The sequence below is a fragment of the Sinohyriopsis cumingii genome, chromosome 5, assembly GCF_028554795.1.
Source record: "Sinohyriopsis cumingii isolate HCF-2022 chromosome 5, ASM2855479v2, whole genome shotgun sequence".
Lineage (NCBI taxonomy): Eukaryota > Metazoa > Mollusca > Bivalvia > Unionida > Unionidae > Sinohyriopsis > Sinohyriopsis cumingii.
In genome coordinates, this window is record NC_142965.1 from 5,067,170 (window position 1) to 5,092,590 (window position 25,421).

Below are 25,421 nucleotides of genomic sequence, written 5' to 3' on the forward strand. Positions count from 1 at the left end.
ATTACTGGCATCCACAACGCAAGCTTGAATAATATTACTTTACCGGCAGCAACACCAGCAGTATCCTCTCGCCAGATGGCGTCAACGTCATCACTTTTTCGGTTAAGTACAACTGTATGATTGGCTCCAAAAATAACCTTTCTGACATTTCTGCAAAATCCAAAGATGTGAGATAGTGGAATTGCGCATGAAAATCTCCTACGGTCACCTGATAACATTAATTTACGCGTAGCAAAACCAAGATTGTAATTAGGGTTGGGAAATGGTAAATTCTCTATTGTATCAACAGCAACAGGAGGAGCAGCACGACTTACTGCTTGTCTAAAAATGCTAGATCTATGATCCGGATGATCAGAATTATCCTTAGCGAACATCATAGTCGGACCAGCTGATCTAGTGTAATCATCTGAGTATCTCGCTAATCCCAGGATTGTTGTAGCAACGTCAACATTATCCTGAATTATTTCAATTTCTCTTCCGTCAATGCTGTATGAAGCACTTTTGAACAGCGCCATGATACCGTTGTTAACAAAACCAACTCGAACATTAGCTCCGTATTCTGTATTAGCGACAACATCTGTTACAAGTTCACCCGTGACTTCAAGAAATGCTTCAGCGGGCAGGAAATATCTACTTGTATCCTGGACTCGTAATTCAATTCGTCCGCGTTGATTAGGTACTGTTGCCTCATAAGAATAATACTGATAATCGCGCACGGACCCATCTTTTAGTGTTGGTGCATCCATGTCGAACGCTGGATCAGATATAAGTTTAAACATTTTATATAAAATTATTGTCTTCTAAAACGAAATCCGCTTCCTGATATCAAGCTTGTATTTATTTGTTCGGGTGTTTGGGTTACAAGCTCTGCAAGTTTTTGATTGGCAGCCTGATTTATTACTTTACTGACGTGTGCGGGCATAAGTTCAGTACTGGCCAGTTTCACCGGTGGCGGTTTTTTTGATCTACGAGTTAACCGTAACAGTCTATCCTTGATTGACGCGAATGCCTTCCCGGCGAGATCACCAACAGATCCAAGGGCTTTATCCTTGACAACATCAATAGCTTTCATCGACAATTGTTTTGCAATCGGTAACACCTTAGGGGCTATTCTTGAAAACAAACCAGTAACTGTATCACCGAGACCATCTCCGTAGGTTGCTCTGTAGACTGGTAATCGCGAGTTCACTACGCGGACTGGTAACACGCTAGCGTGTCTAGGTTGAGAATTGTGCACGATCATTTTATTTAATTATTGTTTCTCTAACTAAATTTACTAATCGCTGTAATAACCATCCGCGAGTTCATCAATGAGTCCCCGGTAAACGCCGATATCCATAATGCCACGCTGAAATAGTCTCTGACAGATATCTGCGGCCTCGTTTATAATTTCCGGAGAGTTGTTTCCGGCGCGTTTTCCTCCGATGAGAACTTCTAACCGTGATACGTCATTGACGATATTATCAGGGCAGATATTATAACCGTAACCGGTGTATCCTTTTCCCATTTTCTTTAGTTTTGCTGATGTTTTAACAATTTCATCAGTTACAGATCTTTCCTTTTTTTCTATCTTTTCTACCTTAGAGTAGGTACTCTTTTTCGGTGTTCCTTTTTGTAAATTTTCTTTTTCATCCCTTAAATTTTTTAATTCATTTTGTAATTCTTTTATTTGCTTTTTCAGTATTTCATCTTCTGATATATCGGGGGGGATGGGCGACGAAACAGGAGTGGTAAAATCATCATCAGGAGCGCTAGCCCCCATTTGTTCAGGTGATGAAATTTCAGGCACTGGATCAGGCAGTGTCATTGCGGGGTCTATTTTTAGAGCTGGTGGTTTCTTCTTCTGTCTCGGCTGTTTTTTCATTTCCTTTTCCTGCATTTTTTCTCCTCTTCTTCCTCCTTTTTCTGCTTTTTCATTTCCTTTTCCTGCATTTTTTTCTTCTCCTCTTCCTCCTTTACCTTCGTTCGTTGGTCTCTTAGTTCCTTATTAACCCCAATTACGCCAGTTTTTATAAAATTATAGGTATCATCAGTGCTGGATATTCGAGGAATGTCTCGGTTTACTTTATAAACATAATCCCTCCAATCAGCCTGGGTCATACCCGAGGCAGCTCCTGGTTTTAAAAAATCCTGCCGGTTAGGATAATTTAAGACAATCCAAACAGAAAATTCCCTAAGTTCATCCACGCTAGTAAGCGGAATATTTTTTATTTCAGTAATACCATCTTCGGTAAATTTATTAATAAATGTTTCCTTAGCAACTGTCACTACTCCGGCGGCACCTGGATCAGCTGCGGCACCTGCATCTGCCTGCTGTTTAAGTTCTTCTATTGCTTGAAGTAACCCTCGTTTTGTTTTGGTAGGGTCGGCAGGATCAGGTTTTCCTACAATTGCAGTTTTAACTTCACCAGTAGCTGCTGTAATAGGCTTAAATAATTCCTCCGCAGATGTTGCAAACTCAACTCGCGCTTCTTGTCTCTCTTTTAATTTTTCTTTGACGGAATCACGAACCGGAAGAAATTTTTTAATCGCGGCTAGTCGTTGTCGTGCCAATCTAGTTGTGAGTGCTTCTCCGATATTTGCCATTATTTGATAACCTGCGATTTAATTATCGCGCATGGATTTGTGACAATAAATTTACACGACCCGCGGACACGATACCGTATCGGACTTGATACATTGTATGGTTAACGTGAGAAACTCGAAGAGAGCAGCCCCGGGCGGCGACAACAAGTTGAGGGGGGGGGGTCGCGTTTTTTTGTCTCGTTGCTGTTGTAAGATTAGCTTTTTTTTTAAGGCTTATTTTATCATTTGGTGGTCTCTAGACCTTTGTAGGATTCGCCCTCCCTGCTGCTGTTTCTTATTTGCGAGTATATGATTCTCGCAGAAGAATTTAAACTTGTCCTGTAGTATAGTTTAGTTGCCTTGTTTTACTTTGTTGACGGTTTAACCGTTCACTTGCTTGCTAAATTCCGATTGATTACAAGAAATTCTATTAGAAATTGCAATGTACCCTCTAAAATTATAATTTTCTCCAAATTTTCTTTGCTCTATTTTTAGCATTTCTTTGTTTCAATTTAGTTTCATTAATGCCACTGTTGTTCAAATTACTATTGTTCAAAAATCAAGTTTAATGTAATTTAGATAATTTACAGTTAATTTAGTTAAATTAAGTCCAATTCACAGTTAATTTAGTTAAATTAAGTCCATTTACAGTTAATTTAGTTAAATTAAGTCAAATTTACAGTTAATTTAGTTAAATTAAGTCCAATTTACAGTTAATTTAGTTAAATTAAGTCAAATTTTACAGTTAATTTAGTTAAATTAAGACCAATTTACAGCTAATTTAGTTAAATTAAGTCAAATTTACAGTTAATTTAATTAAATTAAATCCATTTCTGTTAATATGTGCTTAATTCAGTCCAGTCCGTGCTTGGACATTTCAGCAATAAACCAGACAGGTCAATAACCTACGTCATGTTTACGGGAGAAGAGACGAGCGGGCTAACTGGATATGTACGGAAGATCATCATGGACAATGCTCGTGTTGTCATTGTGGATGGACTTCCACGGAAAATTATAGGAACTCTTCTAATTACTCCACCAGACGGGGACGGTACTATTGTGGTCATACCGATACCTATCAACCCCTACACAAGCATCGCCCCCACCCCAACAAAAACTGTCACAGCAACAATCTCGTGGATAGGTGAGGAATTAAACACGTCATTTTCACCTTTTCGTCTTCCTTTTACTTCCTTTGGTTTCTTTCATGTTCACTTTTGTACTTCGATCCATAATGAGATTTCCCCAAGCGGCAATGCACAGTGCATCTCGTTATTATTCCACGCCCCTTACCATTCCAAGGGATAAATGGGCTCTTATTAGCATAACCAAGGAAATAATTTCCTGCAGGTATATCACCATGGAAACGCATTTTTTATGCCGTTTTCAGATAAGCAAAGGTGTCATTACACTCCGCAAGAACGACTCTCTTTCTTGCCTAGTTAATTGTTTAGTGGTGGCATGGAGGACTTAACATTAGGTCTAAACACATGTTCTGATTGTTTTCCCCGTATTTTTTTTTCTTCAGATTTGCATGAAATGTTAACACACAGACTGATAATGCAAAAGCGTGGAATTTTGTCTTGATATTCAATGCATTGGTTTATTTGCCAGTTATTTGGGCTTTCCGCATCTACTGCTTATCTTTTCTATCAAATAATAGTTGATTTTTAGTCGAATGTAGGATATATTGCAAACTGGGAAGTGGTTAATCTGAAAGTATATACTAAATGAACGTCATCGGGTACTATTTTTTTGGGTTAATTTTAACTTAATTTACGTCATTTTTAATCTCCTTTAATTGCAGAATAATTGATGCAGATTAAAGTAAGGATTTTTTCCCCTTCAGAATGTATCTGGTCACCGTATGACATTCAGGATGATACATACTAGTACACAGTACTTTATGGGGTAGGGGTAGAGGGTTAGATTCTATCTATCATGATAGTATTAGCTGAACCAAGGCAATTCAGCAATTAGTATTGGTTTTCGTATAGTCACCTTAAATCTCTACACTTCATTCCCCGAGTAAGAGAAGAACGTCACAGATTCTGACAACTTGATACATACATTCCAGCTCATATCCAATAAGACATAAAATGTGTACATAAAAATGGCGGTTAATTTATTTTCCAGATGGCGTGCCATAAATAATCCTTGCAATTATTTTGTGTTCCAGATGGTATGCCGTACATAGATATGACATTTTACGTCTACAACTTGACGTATGGTAGTGACCTGGCTGATCCCAAATCCAAGCGTTTCGTTGACTATGCGCATTCATTTTGTAAAGATGTAAGTACATACTAATAATACTATGCAAATGTCATCGCCGCCAAAATTATGAAATTAAAATTTAAAAAAGTAACTTTCACATAAACCAAGATTTTTGTTTTTAATAAAACAGGAATGCTTGTAAAATAAAAACTATTAAATATTATCAGTAGGTCTAATGCTCAACGAACGAGGCACAAATGGAAACACAAAGTCAAATAAACAAGATACAAATGAAACAAGCAAATGGAAAAATAAAATAACGGCATTTAAAAGAAACAAATGAAAATCAAGTTGGTTAAGTTAACATAAAAATGAAAGAAAGTAACAACAAGAAATGTAAAGAAATACGCACATAAACATTCAACACTCACGTGAAAAGGCTACATTCGGCTCCACTTAAATGTATATATCGCTTAAGCTCATAGCGAAAGTATGATCCCGTTTTTCCTTCATTAATATGCATAGTAATAAATATCGGATAAATGCATATCGGTTAAATGCATAAATTGTTTAATTGCTTACAATTTGCCCTGTCTCAACCACTGACTTTATAAATATTTGACATCGCTTAATTGCATAAACATGGTCCAGACATCTAAAGTGGAGGCCAAGGCTGTATACATGTAGACTGCTATCTCAAAGATCGTAGAAAATTGTAGACTGGTGCAACGGCCTACCTCTACGCTCATCAGCTAAGGTGTTATTAGTGCCTAGCGCTAGAAGTTACTGCCAGCGGCCAGATGATCACCTAATTAGCGGCTAGATGACCACCAGATTAGCGGACAGATGACCACCTGATTAGCAGCTAGATGACCACCAGATTAGCGGCTAGATGACCACCAGATTAGCGACCAGATGACCACCTGATTAGCGGCTAGATGACCACCAGATTAGCGACCACATGACCGCCTGATTAGCGGCCAGATGAGTCATTAGTCACAGTAATCTCATTGGTTAGGACAAATTCCTAGTTTGCTGGCAGCCTAGTCCTAACCCCGCATCGGATCAAGTTTCTTGTACAACTCCTGAAAAAAGCCACGTAAATTCAACCCATGGCTAAGCGCACATGTAAGACATTATCGTTGGTGGATTGTGTGGAAGTGATAAAGTAGTTAGATAATAAAGAAAGTCAGTTGTCGATTGCACAGTTGTTTGGTGTTAACCAAAGTGCAATATCAAGAATTCAGAAAAATAAGGAAAAGATTCTTTATGAGTGGCAGAGTAACAGCAATCCTAATAGAAAGCGTCGAAAGGGCAGGATAAGCGGAAGCTGTCGAGGAAGCCCTGTTGCGATGATCCACCCAAGCAAGGAGTCGACAGGTGCCTATCAGTGGCGCACTGTTGCTGAAAAAAGCTGATGGACTAGCATAGGGCTTAAGCATTGCGGATTTTAAAGTAACAAATGGCTGGCTAGAGAGATGGAAAGATCGCAATTCTATAAAGTTCAAGAAGCACCATGGGGATAAGCAAGACACTGATGACTTCGTTGCTGAATGATGGATAACTGACATCCTGCCGGACTTTATCAAAGATTATGAACCAGCTGACGTTTTTAATGCTGATGAAACTGGGCTTTATTGGAGAGGTATCCCAGATGGAACACTTTCATTTAAAGGTGCTGATGTATCCGGGGCTAAAGTTGCGAAAGATCGGGTGACTCTGCTGCTTGCAGCTAACATGGATGGAAGCCAAAAACTAGAGCCACTAGTGATCGGCAAAAGTAAAAATCCTCATTGTTTTAAGAACGTTAAGACATTACTGGTGCGATACGAAGCAACAAGAACACATGGATGACAGGGGTCATATGGCTAGAATGGCTTAAGAAAATTGATAAACAGATGCGAATCAGAAAATGCAAGATTCTCATGTTGTTCGACAATTGTGCTGCTCACAGTGATAATCTTCGCTTGACAAATGTCAAACTATTCTTTCTACCCCCTAACATTACATCATTGATTCAACCAATGGATCAAGGCATCATTGCTAACTTCAAGAAGCAATACCGATCACTAGTGTTGCATCAAGTTGTTAACATCTTCGAGAATGGAAGCGAAGGGCGTACTGCAGAATTGGTGAAAAAACTGAGTTTACTTGCATCTACAGAGAGAGGCATGGAATCGACTGTCAGGAGCAACCATTCCCAACTGTTATTGACATGCAAGTTTTGTCAAAAACACCGCGTCCACTGAAGTCATTACCAATGACGACAACACCTGAGGTTTTTATCCCACCCTCATTGTCATTGGATGATTTCAGTTGCTATGTGGCGGTGGATGAACACCAAAATACTGATGAAGAAAAACAGATGCCAATATCTGTTCAAACGTCCAGAAAGAAGTAAAGGATTCAGATCCAGAGGATGTGGAGGAGACTACCAACGATTTGTCTGTCCCGCCGCCAAACTTTGCTACTGTACTGCCATTAAAAGTCTGGAGACTATTAGAGCATTTCTGGAAGCAAATGGGTGCAAATCGTATGATGGATTTTATAACTTGCAGACTATTGTCCGCCAGATTGGCCACCCCAACTGTGTTCAAAAATCAATTACAGATTTTTTTATCAAGTAACTTGCAAATTTCAGCAATAATAGTTTATAGTGTTTATCTGAATTTACATGTATTGTGGAATTAAATGTATATGTAGATGTTTAATACACTGAAACACATCTATAGAGCATATGAGCTTTGTATGATTTTCCATTTTACAAGTACATGTACGTTGTAAATATACATGAATTCCGCTTAAATATATACTTCTTTTATATGCATAGCTTGGGTCTGGTCCCAAGACTATGCATATAAGCAATATTGACTGTATTCACAAATGAACGAGCAGTTATTGTGACAGTAGTCAAGTTGTATAGGGTTACTTTATGAAAAGAAGGGAGCACAGAACATTTGAACATTGCACATCAGACGAGACAAAATGACTTAACTAATGCTATAAGGCTGTTAATGAAGCAGCTAATTTGTTGTTGCATGCCACAAAACTAAGCAACACAGATGAATCGAGGTGAGGCCACTGCCTTCTCCAATGATACCACTGTCATTGACATTGTCGGGATCACTCTTCGTTTGTGCCACGTTTGTTTTACTTGAATATTGCTCATAATGTTTATAAAGTTGATCATTTTAACTATTGTGTTTCATTTGTTTGTCAATAGTGTTTTCGCTTGGGTGTTGTGTGTGTCTGTGTGTGTTTATATTTTTTTTGTTACTTTGTTTCATTTTACGTTTTAATTTAGCTTTACTAACTCGATTTAAATGCTGTTTATTTCGTTTGACATTTGATTGTTTCACTTATGTTTTGTTTCTTTTGACATTTGTTTCATTTGTGCCTTGATTGTTTTTTTAAGTTTTGATCTTATTGTTTGAGCTGTTATATTTTAGTTCAAAAGCATGCTTGTATTTTGTTTGTTTTAGCTTTACTTGGTTTAGTTGGAAGTTATTTTTTATATATATTAATTTCATCTTTTTGGCAGTGATGACATTCAATATGCAAGACATAATTAGCAAAAAATCATGTAGTGTTTAAATCTTCAAATTCAACTACATTTTGTAAATTGTGTATTTCATGCCTTGTCAAACCCCATTTGTTTTTTGCCATCTCTTTTTTATTTATTGGACACCGTGCTGTTTTAATTGACTAATACTGGTAATATATATGCGTCATTGGTTCCACAGCAGAGAGAGAAAGAGTATAGGCCCCCTCCTGACTTGATGAAGTTCTGGTGCCCTGTAGTAAACACAGTCTTTATCCATGTGTCGACATTTTGGTTTCCACAGGTTAACTTTACCTTGCATTGTTTAATTTGAACCAAATTTGACATGCAACTTTATAATGATACATTTCTCTAGAGAATTCATAACTATCACAGGGGTTGTTGAACTTAAGCCAAATCTGGCATGCAACTATATGTTGATACGACCTTCCAAGAATTCAGTTTCCACTGTTCCATGACATCATTTAGTTATGCCCCTGATTGCCTGCACTTCCATGCACAACTTTAGTTTGTTTTGGTAGAGTTCTACAAAATTTGGTATGGGGCATTATAAAAATGAGACCTTGAAGGAATGATATTCAGGAGTTACGTCCCTGAATGTTCTCCTAATCATGGTTTCTGCAGCACATTTACCAAGCTTTGTTGGTTTTTCAAGTAAATATTGGTATTGGGCTTTTCCTAAAAATAAGTTTAATCTTTAGCATTCCACGTCATTTGTAGAACTATTATTATACCGCAATGATTACCCTTTTCTCCTGCAGCTCAATTTTACCGCGTGGTTGCTTTCGTTTTTGGTAAGCAACTTTTATATTGATGAGTCCTTGAAAGAATGTGATTTCCAGTATTTCAAAACAGTATATACAGAAATTATTCCCCATGATAGCCAGTCTTCTAACTTTAGTTTTTGCAGCAACAATTGCCTGATTGTAAGGTGTCTGTATATGGATGACATATTAATGAATTTGATTCCAAGTGTTCAACAATGTTATTTACACAAGCTAAGCTTCCTTATTATGTCTTCTGTCTTGATTTGAAAAACATGTCTCTACTGAACTTAGTAGGTTTTCAAATAAATTTAGCATTGTAATTTACTTTAATAAAACCTTATGTGTGTTCTCTATCTAGCCTCAACTGCCATTGGTTACAGGAGTTATGTTCACTATCTGTTCTCTCACCTTACTTTGTCATATTAACATTTCTTGAGCAAGAGTTGATCAATTTCAACCAAATCTTGCATGCAGTTGAATGTTACATTGAACAGTATTGATTCCCACCATTCGACATTATCATTTAGAATAGTTTTGACTTCTGATCGGTTCCATAACTTTCCTAAGGAATGTTGGATCTGAGCCAAATTTATAATTGCCTCATTATGTTGATGAGACCTTGTATCAGATTTCCAGTTTTTCACATTTCGATTCAGAAGAGTTATGTCCCCTTATTCAAATTTACCGTTAGCATGGCTTTGGATTCACCAACACATGTTAATCTGTTTAAAGTCCTATTGTGCAAATTTGAGGGAGCAGGGTCCTTCACAAAGTACCATTGCTAATAGCTTTCATTTTAACTAGCATCATTCACACATGCATTTTTCCCCATCATTTGTCCCTAATCTGTAAAATGTTATATCATGTAAAAAACTTTTTTTCTTTGTGTGGTGATTCTTAAGTAAATTCATGCATCATTTTCTTATGCATCTTTGATTGTTTTCTGTGCTCATTTAATTATAATCTTCAAGTGTGACATTTCATACAACTATTTGTTTATTTATTTCCTGTTTATATCTTTTCAGTTACAAAGGTTTATTTACAAGAGCAACATTTGGGCAGACAAATTTTATGCATGTGAAGTGCTTGCATTCTAGTAAGTTTGGTCTTTTCTGTTATGATAACTAATTGTATGCTTGTGAATGTGTATTTGTCTAAGTTTGGTCTTCTTTCTGTTATTATAACTAAATTTTATGCATGTGAAGTGCATGCTAGTAAATTTGATTTTGTTCTCTGGGATAATAACCAAATTATGTGATTGTGACGTTCGTTGTAGTAAGTTTGGTCTTTGTTAATATAACCAAACTGTATGATTGTGACGTTCGTTGTAGTAAGTTTGGTCTTTGTTAATATAACCAAACTGTATGATTGTGACGTTCGTTGTAGTAAGTTTGGTCTTTGTTAGTATAACCAAACTGTATGATTGTGACGTTCGTTGTAGTAAGTTTGGTCTTTGTTAATATAACCAAACTGTATGATTGTGACGTTTGTTGTAGTAAGTTTGGTCTTTGTTAATATAACCAAACTGTATGATTGTGACGTTCGTTGTAGTAAGTTTGGTCTTTGTTAATATAACCAAACTGTATGATTGTGACGTTCGTTGTAGTAAGTTTGGTCTTTGTTAATATAACCAAACTGTATGATTGTGACGTTCGTTGTAGTAAGTTTGGTCTTTGTTAATATAACCAAACTGTATGATTGTGAAGTGCAGTCTAGTTAGTTAGGTCCTTTTTCTGTTATTATAAATAAACTGTATGCATGTGAAGTGCAGTCTAGTATGTTAGGTCTCTTTTCTGTTATTATAAATAAACTGTATGCATGTGAAGTGCATTCTTGAAAATTTGGTCTTTTCTCTGACATTCGTAACTAAATTTTATGCATTTGAAGTATATTCTAGTAAATTTGCATTTTTCTTTGTTATTATAACGAAACCGTGTGCATGTAAAGTACATTCTAGCAAGTTTGTGCTTTTCTCTGTTTTTATCACTTGACTGTGTGCAGGTAAAGTGCATTCTAGTAAATTTGCACTTTTCTCTGTTATTAAAACCAAACTGTATGCATGTGAAGTGCATGCTAGTGAGTTTGTTCTTTTCTCTGTTATTATAACTAAATTGCACTAACTATCACAAGTATCAGAAGCACAAATTGTTAATTTGCATTCAGGATTCTTCAGCTGATCAAACTAATCTTGAGTCAGGAATTGCATAACTATAAATTTTTTGAAGGATAAAACTATTGGTTTCTTGATTTTTTTGAATCACTCTTTATGTTTTCTTTCCAAATATAAAAAAGTTGATTACTAAAAATAAATAGGACCTGTTAACCAGAAACATACTGGTGATTGTTTAAAATCAACCTTTATGTTTTAAAAAAAAATCAACATTCTCAGAATCTTTACATCAGGGTTCTCATTATGTATAAAATTTGTCCATATTATATGTTTTTTTCATTATGGTTCTAATATGTATGGACAAATAATCAGAAAGTACCACATGCATATTGTTATAGTTAAAGCAATATTGCAGAACTTTGTATGCTTTAGAACTTCTGCAGCTAATGATGATTACCCTAATCTCTTCTCCCATCCCAACCCACCATTCATCTACTGGTTGTTGGAAAATCCCAGCTGAAGGTTGAAATACAATATAGAACTATGATAGGTACCTACATTTCATGTAGTATATCTACTTAACTTCATACTGATTCCTGCATATCTATTGAACTTCATACTAATTTATGCATATACAGAGCTGCTTTTTAAAATATTTTGGAAAATCCAATGAAATCTTAAATATTTCAATTTTCAGTGCACCCAAAACAGGAGAAATTTTCCCTACCATTCGTGCTATACTGAAAGTTGTCTCCCCTTTCTACCATAATCCAGAGAGCATTGTGGAAATGATCAAGATGTACGCTCCATCCTTCCCTCAGCAAGGCGGTCTTCTGATGACATATCTGGTTGGTGATCTATTTATAATTTTGGATGGAGCACGGGTTCTTCTTCTCCATAGTTCTTATAACGTTCCAGCCACCACACTAATAATGCCTTCAGAAACCATGACAATACCTATTACAGGCTATGGCAGTATTTTTACATCTTATATTTACATGACTGCATCTTCAACACCAGGGATGACAGTTTGGCCAGTCAGTACTCGGATCATTGTCTATAGTGAGTACTATGTGCTTCTTATACTAATAGTACAATTTATTTAATTATTTTTTTAAAAGTATTAGATGATGTCCAGTGAATGAGAAACTTAAGAATCACATGGTTTTGTGAAAACTCAGCATATTGTTTCATTTTTTTTTGCTGATACAAGAAGTGTGAATAGACTAGCTAAAATACATATCTAAATCAGCTGCCTTTAAAAGTGGCAAATCATTTGGCTGATTAGATAATTTTCTTAGGATTGGCTATAATTAAATGTATTTGGTACATAATTATAATTAAATGTATTTGGTACATCATTATAATTAAATGTATTTGGTACATCATTTTAATTAAAAATGTATTTGGTACATCATTATGATTAAATGTATTTGGTACATCATTTTAATTAAAAATGTATTTGGTACATCATTATGATTAAATGTATTTGGTACATCATTATAATTAAAAATGTATTTGGTACATCATTATAATTAAATGTATTTGGTACATCATTATAATTAAAAATGTATTTGGTACATCATTATAATTAAATGTATTTGGTACATCAGTATAATTAAATGTATTTGGTACATCATTATAATTAAATGTATTTGGTACATCATTATAAGAATTATATCATACATCAGTCTAAAAATGAAACCTACAAATGAACATTTTTGGTTAGAAAGTTCATAGTCACAAATTTTTGATTTAGCTTATGCTATATTTTGTTTGGCTAGCTTTGCTAAATTGTTTGCAAAGGAGATTTATTTGAGCTAAATAGCACATCATACAGTTTGAAATTTCAAGGTTTCTCCCACAGGATGCTACTGTAGCATATTTTGAAAATTTGATTGATGACCTGGGTGACTTGAATTTTGAAGGAGACTAATTTAGCATTTACTCTAATTTAAAAAGAAAAATACTGCACAGAAAGATGTAAAATATTAAATAATAGACTGCAAAAAGAAGGGTAAAGCCTAATTTTAAATGAGTGCAAGAGTCGGGACAGAAAATTACATACACTGCCCTTTTTAGGTAAACCAATTGGTGAAACATATAAATAATTTAGATGGAACCAAAGCTGATGACCAGATTGAAAATTTAGTGCCATCTAGTTATGCCCAAACTAAGAAAGACACTGGATTGAAAATTATGTGTCAACCTAGATATGCCCACACTAAGAAAGACACTGGATTGAAAATTTTGTGCCAACCTAGATATGCCCACACTAAGAAAAGAACTTGGAATGAAAATTTAGTCCTAACTTAGATATGCTCAAACTACGAAAAGACCCTGGATTGAAAATATGGTGCCAACCTAGCAAACCTGCCATATTGCCAGGCAGTGTTAATTGTGGGGATTGACACTCCAGAAGTGTCTTTAGAGGTCCCTTTTAGGGTCTGTGTACATGATCAAAAAGAAGTAATGTCATCCAAATGAGAATAAGCAATCTTTTCATATAAGTCTTTAGAAAGTAATTGGAAATTTGAATAAAAAATTAACTTGTCTGTTTTTTCAATTCATTTAACATACAAAAAAGAACTAGTTGCTAAACCTAAGCATTGTCAAATATCAGTGCCGTACACATACACATGTGCAAACACTCACATTATCATTGTTATTGCTACAAACAAATGTTGTGTGTAGTCGTGGGGAAGGGTATGTCAGATTTGACAGCAAACTTTTGACTGTGAGTACTTTTTTCATAAGGTGACTCCTTCAAAAAAATGTTGGGTCTTATTTAATTTGATCCTTGTTTACGACTTTCTTATTTTTTATTTTGACAAAATAATGCGGCTTAGAATATTTTGTGGAGTGCAGTTTATGCTTATACCATTATAACATATCATGGTTAAATAATGATTCATAGTATGTACCGGTAAATCTGATCATAAGATTAGGACTTTTTAAGGTATTTCATATCCAAGCAAAAACTCTGATCCAGTCTATTTTTTTTCACTGCAGATTCTTCAGATGCATACATCAATGCAGCATTATATGGATTTGCATATTCGCTGGACCTTGACGATAAAACCTCACGCAGATTCACACAGCTTGAGTACAAATTCTGCAATGAGGTACACAACTTGTCCTAATAGTAAAGGAATTTAAAAGAGATGTGAAAGTCATATTCTTAGCAAGAGCAAAACTGACATTTCAAAAATCAGTCACCCCATTTAGTCTCAGTGTTAGGCCTTGTTTATTATGACCTCAGAAGCTCTAAACAAACAAAAGTTTAGACAAAATTTGGGACCAATGGCAACTTGAGTTTTGAAATTCTTCTGTACTGGACACTTTCTTATAAGGTTGAAAAATAATGTATTGCTGCAATGGTGGAGGAAGCTCTTTGTAATATAATCTAAATTGAAAAAAGATAGAAACAATAAATAATTTTAAGACATTCATTTTTATTGTCATACATTTTGAATGAATACTGAACTTTCAGTAACTGTTATCTAAATATTGCATGCTCAATAACATTTTGAATGTTACAGTACTCTCAGAAATTGTGTAAATATAGTACTCTAATTATCATGTGAATACAGTACTCAGTAATTGTCATGTTAATACAGTACTCTCAGTAATTGTGATGTTAATACAATACTCTCAGTAACTGTCATATGAATATTGCACTCTCTGTAGTTTTTATATGAATACTGAACTATCATTAATTATTGTATGAATTAATGTTGTCATATTAAATAATGCTTAAAACTGCATACATGTGTCTTTGTCTGGATTGCAAAGCAGTGCAGATAATAGACTGATGATGTCCAACTGGCATCCAATACCTAGGTAATGATTTGCATATAGGTCATTTTCTGGGACTTCATTGTTTGTAGAGTCACATGAGTTGATATTTAGATGTGTCATGAGAACTATTTTAGTCAAAATTAGGTCACAGCATCTTATATTTCATGGTCCAGTTTTCAAGTCTTTTTTAAAGACATGATAGGCATGATCCACCTTGCCATGATATGATCACCACTAACACCAAAGGTTGCAACTGACCTATCACTGGAACACTCTGGCTCCTAAGGCAGCAATTGATCTATACCAGGACACTGACACCAAAGGCTGCAATTGATCTATGACCAGAACACTCAGACACCTAAGGCAGCAATTGATCTATGACCAGAACACTCAGACTCCAAAAGGTTGCAATTGATCTATGACCAGAACACTCAGACACCTAAGGCAGCAATTGATCTATGACCAGAACACTCAGACACCTAAGGCAGCAATTGATCTATGACCAGAACACTCAAACTCCAAAAGGCAGCAATTGATCTATGACCAGAACACTCAGACTCCAAAAGGTTGCAATCGATCTAAGACCAGAACACCCAGACACCTAAGGCAGCAATTGATCTATGACCAGAACACTCAGACACCTAAGGTAGCAATTGATCTATGACCAGAACACTCAGACTTCAAAAGGTTGCAATCGATCTAAGACCAGAACACTCAGACACCTAAGGCAGCAATTGATCTATGACCAGAACACTCAGACACCTAAGGCAGCAATTGATCTATGACCAGAACACTCTGACACCTAAGGCAGCAATTGATCTATGACCAGAACACTCTGACACCAAAGGCTGCAATTGATCTATGACCAGAACACTCAGACACCTAAGGCAGCAGTTGATCTATGACCAGAACACTATGACACCAAAGGTTTTAATTGACCAATCACCAGAACACTCTGACACCAAATGTTGTAATTGACCAATCACCAGAACATTCTGACACCAAAGGTTGAAATTGACCAATCACCGTAGCACTCTGACACCAAAGGTTGTAATTAATCTATCACCAGAACACTCTGACACTAAAGGTTGAAACTGACCAGCCACCATAACAGAAACAACCACTCCAATTTATTAGCATAACATATCACATAAAATGCAAAAAATTGATTTGGACAGTTATTGCCAATTTGAGTTTGTTTACATTTTTGCACAAATATATGAAAATGTAATGAAATTTGGTAGCAATGTTATGACCATCAAAATCTGTGTATTAGTTATGGTCAGTTAAGTTATAGACATAAAGTCTGTGTATTAGTTATGGTCAGTTAAGTTATAGACATAAAATCTGTGTATTAGTTATGGTCAGTTAAGACATAAGGCCTGAATGTCCAACAATCTTTCAAGATGTCCTTGGTTGTATGCTACCTCACATCTTGCCTACAGTACTGTTGGTCAGCTGCCAATAGGTATCAGCGAATGTTAGAATTTGATAGACGCATGGTGATATGTTGTCTAGATATCTGTTATAATTTTGTATGACTCAGGAGGTGTACAGCTAGCATCTATCTAAAAATGATGATTGTTTCATTGTAGGTTGATAAATACTTCAAGGATAGCCAGCTTAAAGATCAGTACATTCAGTGCAGAATTGACCATTTCAGGTACCAGGTGTATTCCTCTGTATTTCTGGCTTAATTGTCATTATTATGCATTTATGAATCACTTGCAGAAATATATCCCTATATCATCATTTTATAGTTAGAGGTAGAAGAGTTAAAAAAAAGAAAAAGAAGAAGAAAGGAAAATGAAAGAAGCAGATGAAGATAAAAAGAAGAAAAATAATAACTCTATGTACACTTTAAAACTAGTGGGATTTTATTTTCTGCTGTTCAAATGTTTCATAATTATTCATATTATTATTTAATAATGATATTTATTCATGTTTTATACTTATATATTTTTAGGCTTCTGCCATCAAGGTCATACATAATGGGTTATGGCTGTGTTCATCCAGTTGTCTGAACTTCTATCTGTATATCAGGAAGCTTGAGTCATTGTCCTCAAGTTGGAACCTCAAGGCGCTCTGAAACTCTTTAATCACTCCAATAAAACTTGTCCCACAAAGAAAATCTTTTTTTAACTAGACACTGATGTTTTAAAGTCCTGTTTCAAAAATTTTGTGTGTATTTTAATAAATAATATAATAATCCAATTATCATTATTGTTTTCCAGCCCCTACCCTGACTCGGTCACATTTAAGCTTTCCTTCACTGCTCCAATAGGAGAGTTATTAAAGAAAACAATCGTGCAGACCCTGGATAAGAGTGCACCTCATGAACGGTTGGGTGTTTATGACTTATTAAATGTTGGGGACCTTCGATTGATCTGGGGAGCCATAGATCAGATCAACATCTCTGTCTCAGTAACCAATTACACAGGAGACAGCACAATTAGCATCAGACCAACATTGCCAGTAGAAATATCCAGCACTCCGGGAAATATTGTATACTGTAAGTTTTTACACTCTTGGCAGTATAGTTTATGTACCTTTGTTAAAGAATAACTTTTCCCATTTTCATCCATGCATACTCATATCTGCCAGATCATGACATTTCATGTGTAAAACATTATTGTGTTACTCTCAAAACTTTAGACATGGTTGCATTTATAAAAACATGAAAATTTAGTTATGTTATAAAGAGAGATACAGTCAGAAAGAGAGCTTTCTTGATACTGCAATATATGCCTGTGACATGGAGTAACAGTAAACAACTTTATGTACTGGAAAGCTATCATCACAGAGCAGTTTATGTGGTTGATTGTCACAAAACATTTTAGAAGGTTGGAGATTATAAAACTTGCTGTCAATAAGCTGGTGTGATTTTATCATAAAAGAGTCCTCGGAGAACAGCTGTAGGGCAGCCATATAGGTTAATTTGAATAGCTAAAAGACATTTTATTTAAAGTTAGGTAAATCAAAGATATGGATGCTGAAGAGGCGATTGCCTGGACTGAGAATTTTTAAGCCATTTTTATTACATATTACTGGTTCGTTTATGATCAGTTTGCTTGAAGTCAGATTCTATTCCATATATAAACTAAAAACATAATTATTGTAGTACTTGTTTTTTTGCTGAGGTTGGATTTATTTTTAAAGTAAAGTGTTATAGCACAGCTGTCATTTTTTGGAGCATGTGCCGCCTGTGAGGTGAGCAAACCCCATCAAACTAAATTTCAGAACTCTTGGTTGACCAAGTTTGACTCTGTGGAGCTAACTAAAGTAAAAGTCATACAGATCATGTGGGAATTCAGCACCAGTTATTTCAGTAATGAGAGTCATTCTTCAGAATTTGATTTTACATATCTTTAAATGGCAATTATTCACTTTATTTGAATCCTCATACATCCATATTTCTGTAACTAATTAGCTTGTCCCCAAAAGAAAATATTTTTCTGGGAGCTTCTTGATAGCAGTTAAAGCGCAGATCTTTCAATAATCAGGATTGAAACGACTTTGGTTAAGCAAAATTAGCAAAATATTTTAAATCATCAATTTATATTTAAGATGAGTAAATGCACATGCATGACCTGTGTGACTTTTACTATAGCAAGGGGAAGCATTTTGTACTTTGCACATAATGCAAATCCTTTATGGACATTAGGACCAACAATTTAGTTTTCATGAAGCAGGGTGTAGTTTTGATATTTTATTTTTGACCATAATTCATTTCTTTTATCATTAAATATCTTTTTTCCAACTGCAATGATGAAGATAATAAGAGCAACTCAGAGCAAGATAATTTGTTTCAAGCTTCTTGAATGACCATACCCCCCACCCCCAATCTCAGGTCGCAATCTCTTTTCACCCCATTAGGTGGTCAGCCATGGCGTCATTCTGGAATGTATTACATCCATCAAAAATAGTGACACCACCAAGAAGTAGATCAAATAACAGTACCTTCCAGTTACTAATGGTTGCAAATGTGAACACTAACGATACGCATCACATTCATGTCCTACACTGAGCTATTGAGAGTTACAAAACCTGTAGTTTACATATCATTAGGAATCGACCAATTAAATGGGGTGTTGTGGGGTGGCGCAGAAAATTTTCCACCTTCCAAAAAATTCCAGCCTCCAAATAGCTTGCGAAAGAAAGCTTTTGCACTGATTTGCAGAAAACAAGAACTAATTATATCTTTTATATTAGCTGAACAAATTTAAACTTGTTATAAAAGAAGAAAAAAACATCCTGGTTGCAAAGAAACTCATCACCCTTTCCAATTAAACAGTCTCATTTAAGACTGTATTCCACTGTCCAGTGGATTTTCGTGCTTTTATTTTATTTATTGTCTGTGTGTTTTGTGATTTATAATGTGAGTATATGCACAGGAGTCTGATGGCAAAATCTGACAACATGAAATCACCTTACAGGTAATATAAATGAACATATATATATTACCAATATGGTGATTTCATGTCAGAGAATTCACTGTACTTTATTGATATAATGTCAGACTCCTGTGATATGTGTCTGTATGTGTGTGTGTGTGTGTGTGTGCATGGTGATATTGGACAGTACTAGCTAAGTCTGAGAATTATTTTACAAGTGTATTAAATGCCTCAAAGAAAACATTTTCTATTCTTTGTTTGAAATTCAAATTTCAGCCATTTTCTAAAGGCATACATGAGTAGATAACATCTTGTCAGTTTTATGACTTTGCATTTTGGGCTCATGCGCTGCCCCATTTATTTATTGGACCTCAAAACACTTTTTTTGTCTAAAAAAATCTCTGCCTTTAAGGCTGATGGATATGCATAGGACAAGTGTGAATGCTAATTATCTTGCGGCAGTATGATTTTGAGAGGGATTTAAAGAAAATCTTGCAGCAGTATGATTTTGAGGGATTTAAAGAAAATCTTGCAGCAGTATGATTGTAAGAGGGATTTAAAGAAAATCTTGCAGCAGTATGATTTTGAGAGATTTAAAGAAAATCTTGCAGCAGTATGATTTTAAGAGGGATTTAAAGAAAATCTTGCAGCAGTATGATTTTGAGGGATTTAAAGAAAATCTTGCAGCAGTATGATTTTAAGAGGGATTTAAAGAAAATCTTGCAGCAGTATGATTTTGAGAGGGATTTTAAGAAAATCTCACAGCAGTATGATTTTGAGAGGGATTTAAAGAAAATCTCACAGCAGTATGATTTTGAGAGGGATTTTAAAAAATATCACAGCAGTATGATTTTGAGAGGGATTTAAAGAAAATCTCACAGCAGTATGATTTTGAGAGGGATCTAAAGAAAAATCTCTCAACAGTATGATTTTGAACAGGATTTAAAGAAATCTCACAACAGTATGATTTTGAGAGGGATTTAAAGAAAATCTCACAACAGTATGATTTTGAGAGGGAAATGAAGATAATATTTTCAAACTTATTTAGCCTTGAAATTTTCGAAATTTCCACACCAAGTAATGATATAGTTAAATTTTTATAAGAGACTGCATGAATATGATAGGTGATGCATGTAAAGCAGGGTATTTTACCATAGTATAAATAAACTATTTCATAGCTCTGTATTGTATTACCCTGTTTCATATATCATAAAAAATGTATGAAAAATTCTGATTTTGAATATCGTAATTATTTAGTCCTGTTTCATATAAAGTAATAAATGTATGAAAGATTTTGATTTTGAATCTTATTCTTATTCAGGCCTGTTTTATATATATAGAAACCCTCAATTTTTCAGCGGCCACTCTTGCAGACATTACTTGTGACTTGTACAACAAGAGTCTTCCATTTTCTCCAAATGACAGGACTTCTGCTGGCTTCGTTAGACAACAGGGGAAATTCTGCGAAGATGTAAGGCTGATTTGTATCCTTTTGTCCCTCATAGTTTTTGGGATAAAATGATACTCTTGTGAATGATACATAGCCCATAATATTAAATGATGCCCTTGTGAATGATATGCTGCCCATGATATTAAATGATGCCCTTGTGAATGATACACAGCCCATGATATTTAAATGATGCTCTTGTGAATGATGCACAGCCCATGATATTAAATGATGCCCTTGTGAATGATATGCAGCCCATGATATTAAATGATGTCCTTGTGAATGATACACAGAAAATGATATTAAATGATGCCCTTGTGAATAACAACAACCCATGATGTTATAAAACACTCTTGTGAATAATATAAAGTCCATGATATTAAATGGTACATTTGTGAATGATATACAATCCATGATATTATGTGATACCATTGTGAATGATACAAAGCATATGATATTAAATAATGCTCTCATGATTGATATACACAATCCATGAAATTATGTGATACTGTTGTGAATGATACACAATCCATGAAATTATGTGATACTGTTGTAAATGATACACAATCCATGATAATATGTGATACTGTTGTGAATGATACACAGTCCATGATATTATGTGATACTGTTGTGAATGATACACAATCCATGATATTATGTGATTCTGTTGTGAATGATACACAATCCATGATATTATGTGATACTGCTGTAAATGATATGCAATCCATATTATGTGATACCTTTGTGAATGATATAATACATAGCCCATGATATTAAATGATGCCCTTGTGAATGATACACAGCCCATGATATTAAATAATGCCCTTGTGAATAATATACCTAGCCATTATATTACCTAATATTTTTGTATATGATATACAATTGATAATATTAGACCCATCATTACACCTTTGAATGGGGCCCTGAGTGGCCGAGTGGTCTAAAGCACTCTTCATTACGGATCACTGCCATCTCACCTCTGTCTGTGTGGGTTCAAGTCTCGGATTCGGCCAATGTGGGTATGTGAGAAAGCTTGCCAGTAGCTTTTCGAGGGTTGGTGGTTCTTTCCAGGGATTTCCTGGGTTCTTCCTCTACCAATAATACTGGCTGCCATGTATAGCCTAATGTGTGCTGAAAAATGGCATTAAACCCTACAACAACAACAACAAAAACTTTGAATATTAAAACTGGGAAAACGAAAATACAGTATTAGTTTTAAATGTGTTGAGAGTCTTATGCAAACATACTGAAGTGTAAATGTTTGGATGTAAGCATTGTTTTGTTCTTTAGCTTCAGTATTGATATTTGAATCAAGTCTTCAAATGTGTAACAAAGTATTATCACACCCCTTGATATAATATCTGATACCTAAGGTGCTTATTAAACCATTTAGTTTATAAGTACTTGATATCTAGATAGTCAGTCCTTGATATCTAGATTGTCTGTTCTTGATATCTAGATTGTCTATCCTTCATATCTAGATTGTCCTTGTTATCTAGATTGTCTGTCCTTGTTATCTATATTGTCTGTCCTTGATGTCTAGATTGTCTGTCCTTGATATCTAGATTGTCTGTCCTTGATATCTAGATTGGCTGTCCTTGATATCTAGATTGGCTGTCCTTGATGTCTAGATTGTCTGTCCTTGATATCTAGATTGTCTGTCATTGATATCTAGATTGTCTGTCATTGATATGTTGAGTTTAATCCTTCATATCTAGGTTATCAGTTTTTTATATTTACAGATTTGCAGCTCAGATCAAGATAATAAGTTTTATGTCTATAATAATTTTTTTTACTGGATTGCATTTTAAAACAAAATGAGCAGCTGATTATAATTTTTAATATTAATAATTGCTCACAAAATACAATGGAAACCATAATATTTTGGAGTCTTTAAATCTAAAAAGCACTTTGAAATAAGTACTCCTTCACTGATATATATATATATATATATATATATATATATATATATATATATATATATATATATATATATATATATATTCAGCCAGCCAGAAGCTGTTACTGTATTTTAAGTCATATTTGCTTTAACATATCTTTACTCATCACAGCTATAGTATGTACTGGCATATGGTCTTTCCCTAATAACTCATTCGGCCCCAATCCTGCCTGTAGGTGTGATGAGGCTGTACCCTATTTCTGTGCTCGCAGCATCAAGGTCATTTAAGATACACCAAATTGGTGTGGTATTTCAAAAAAGCAGAGAGAGATATAGCTCCACAATGATACCAGATAATCTGGAAGTTCTAGTTGCACTACAAAATACAGAGGGAAAAACCTAATTTTTTTTCCCCATTTTTTTTTTCACTCAAAATTTGCTCGTGGTTGGAATGTGATTTTGTGTCCGGATTTTAGACCTTTTGGCCTCAGATCTAAGGCAGACCAGTCTGAACTGCATACAGACAGGTGAACCTTTGCACAAACTAGGATAAGGTGGGCATTTGGAATAAAGAGTGGTCTCCATACGTAAATGATGGGTCCATTAAGCAAAAAAAAAATATTAAAAAAATCCAACTATTAACCTTCTGCTCATATGCAAGCAAAATAACCAATGGAAAATGATGTTTCTAATACTAGGCATTAGTCTCATGGAAGATCTGTTGAAAGCCGATGTATTATGATGTATTCAGAAATAGCCCCCAAAATGTCTTACTCGCATTTCAGGCAAAAACGACAAAAACCTCTGGGGCCAAATTAGTTAATGGGAGAATTTTAGTGGCATCACCAAATCTGAATATTACTTATTTATTTCATCATTAGTGCATCAGTATTACACATAAATTACAAAAATAAACATTCTTTGACAATTTCTAAGAAATTTCCATAAATTTGGTTAACTCATTCGGCCCCAATCCTGCCTGTAGGCATAATGAGGCTGTACCCTATTTCCAAGCTCTGCAGCATCAAGGTCATTTAAGATACACCAAAGTGGGTGCTACTACAAAAAAGCAGACAGATATAGCTCTACAGTGTTACCAAATAATCTGGACATTCTTGTTGCACTACAAAATACAGAGGGAAAAACCTATTTTTTTTAACCCATTTTTTTTCACCCAAAATTTGCTAGCGGTCGGAATGTGATTTTGTGTCCAGATTTTAGACCTTTTGGCCTCAGATGTAAGGCAGACCGGTCTGAACTGCACACAGATGGGTGAATCTTTGCACAAACTAGGATAAGGTGGGCATTTGAAATAAAGAGTGGTCTCCATACATAAATGATGGGTCCATTAAGGAAAAAAAAAAAAAGAACTCCAACTATTACCCTTCTGCTTATGCGCAAGCAAAATAACCAATGGAAAACGATGCTTTTAATACAACTAGGCATTAGTCTTATGGAAAATCTGTTGAAAGCCGATGTATTATGATGTATTCAGAAATTAAAAGCCCCCAAAATGTCTTTCCTATTTGCATTTCAGGTGAAAATGAGAAAAACCTCCGGGGCCGAATGAGTTAACTATCACACATTGTGTGTGTTTTATGTTTAGGTCCTATTTTATTGTTAGTTTTTACAGTTACTCACTTTTATGGACTGAGATAGGGCATCTGTGTGCAATGAATACATTTCTAGTTCTTTCTGGAGTCATCAGTCACATGCTAGAATTATTCCTAATAGAATCTGGAATATACTTTGCTGATGTCACCTCATAATTGTTAATGTGAATATACCACACACACACACACACACACACACACACATATATATAGATATATTATGCTACAGTAGGTCATGATTTTTGTTGTTTGCAGTTTGACTTGACTTATAATAGAGTAAATGTGGTAGAGTGAGAAGCCAGATGAGATTTAAGTTCCAGAAATGCAAAGGTCTTTATATGAGATAGTTATGTTTTTTTTAAATTTTATTTCCAGTTGCAGGGATATTTGAAGAATGGTCCACTATCTTCAACTTTCCTGGAATGTTACATAGTTGACTACAAGTAAGTCTATACCTGTTGTGATACAACTAATTGACTGCATGTTTATACCTGTTGTGTTACAACTAATTATCTTATATATTATTATTAATTAAAAAGAATCTATGAATAGGTTGTTTTTGTTATTGTACAAATGCAGCAAACTTAGCTTGTAATGAATCCCAATGGAATGACCAAAACACTTCACAAGTTCTTTGTATCTGGAACTAGATAATTGTACGGTATCTTGCAAAATGTATGACTGCCAGGCAATTATTATTAAGCTGAATTTGAAATCAGTGTTTATTTGGGCCATAGCATTTTTGTATTTGCATATAATTAACAAAATGGCTGATATTTGAAATGCAAGTGTTATACATTATATTTGCCCCTATTGATGCAATCAGTTCATTGGCATATATACAGTATTACTGGCCCTATTGATGCAGTCAGTTCATTGGCATATATACGGAATTACTGGCCCCATTGATGCAATCAGTTCATTGACATATATACGGTATTACTGGCCCCATTGATGCAATCAGTTCATTGGCATATATACGGTATTACTGGCCCCATTGATGCAATCAGTTCATTGACATATATACAGTATTACTGGCCCTATT

General features: G+C 35.0%; 1 protein-coding gene across 1 annotated transcript in view; it reads left to right on the forward strand.

The window, feature by feature from the left end:
* LOC149798563 (uncharacterized) overlaps window positions 1–25,421 on the forward strand; it is a 258,625-nt gene that overhangs the window by 25,042 nt on the left and 208,162 nt on the right. The window contains exons 7-15 of the mRNA XM_089957207.1: window positions 3,447–3,709; window positions 4,745–4,860; window positions 10,137–10,207; window positions 11,919–12,283; window positions 14,234–14,346; window positions 16,618–16,685; window positions 17,257–17,534; window positions 20,775–20,887; window positions 24,752–24,819. Of these exons, the coding sequence (XP_089813333.1) occupies window positions 3,447–3,709; window positions 4,745–4,860; window positions 10,137–10,207; window positions 11,919–12,283; window positions 14,234–14,346; window positions 16,618–16,685; window positions 17,257–17,534; window positions 20,775–20,887; window positions 24,752–24,819 (1,455 nt within the window). The remainder of the gene's footprint in view (window positions 1–3,446; window positions 3,710–4,744; window positions 4,861–10,136; window positions 10,208–11,918; window positions 12,284–14,233; window positions 14,347–16,617; window positions 16,686–17,256; window positions 17,535–20,774; window positions 20,888–24,751; window positions 24,820–25,421) is intronic.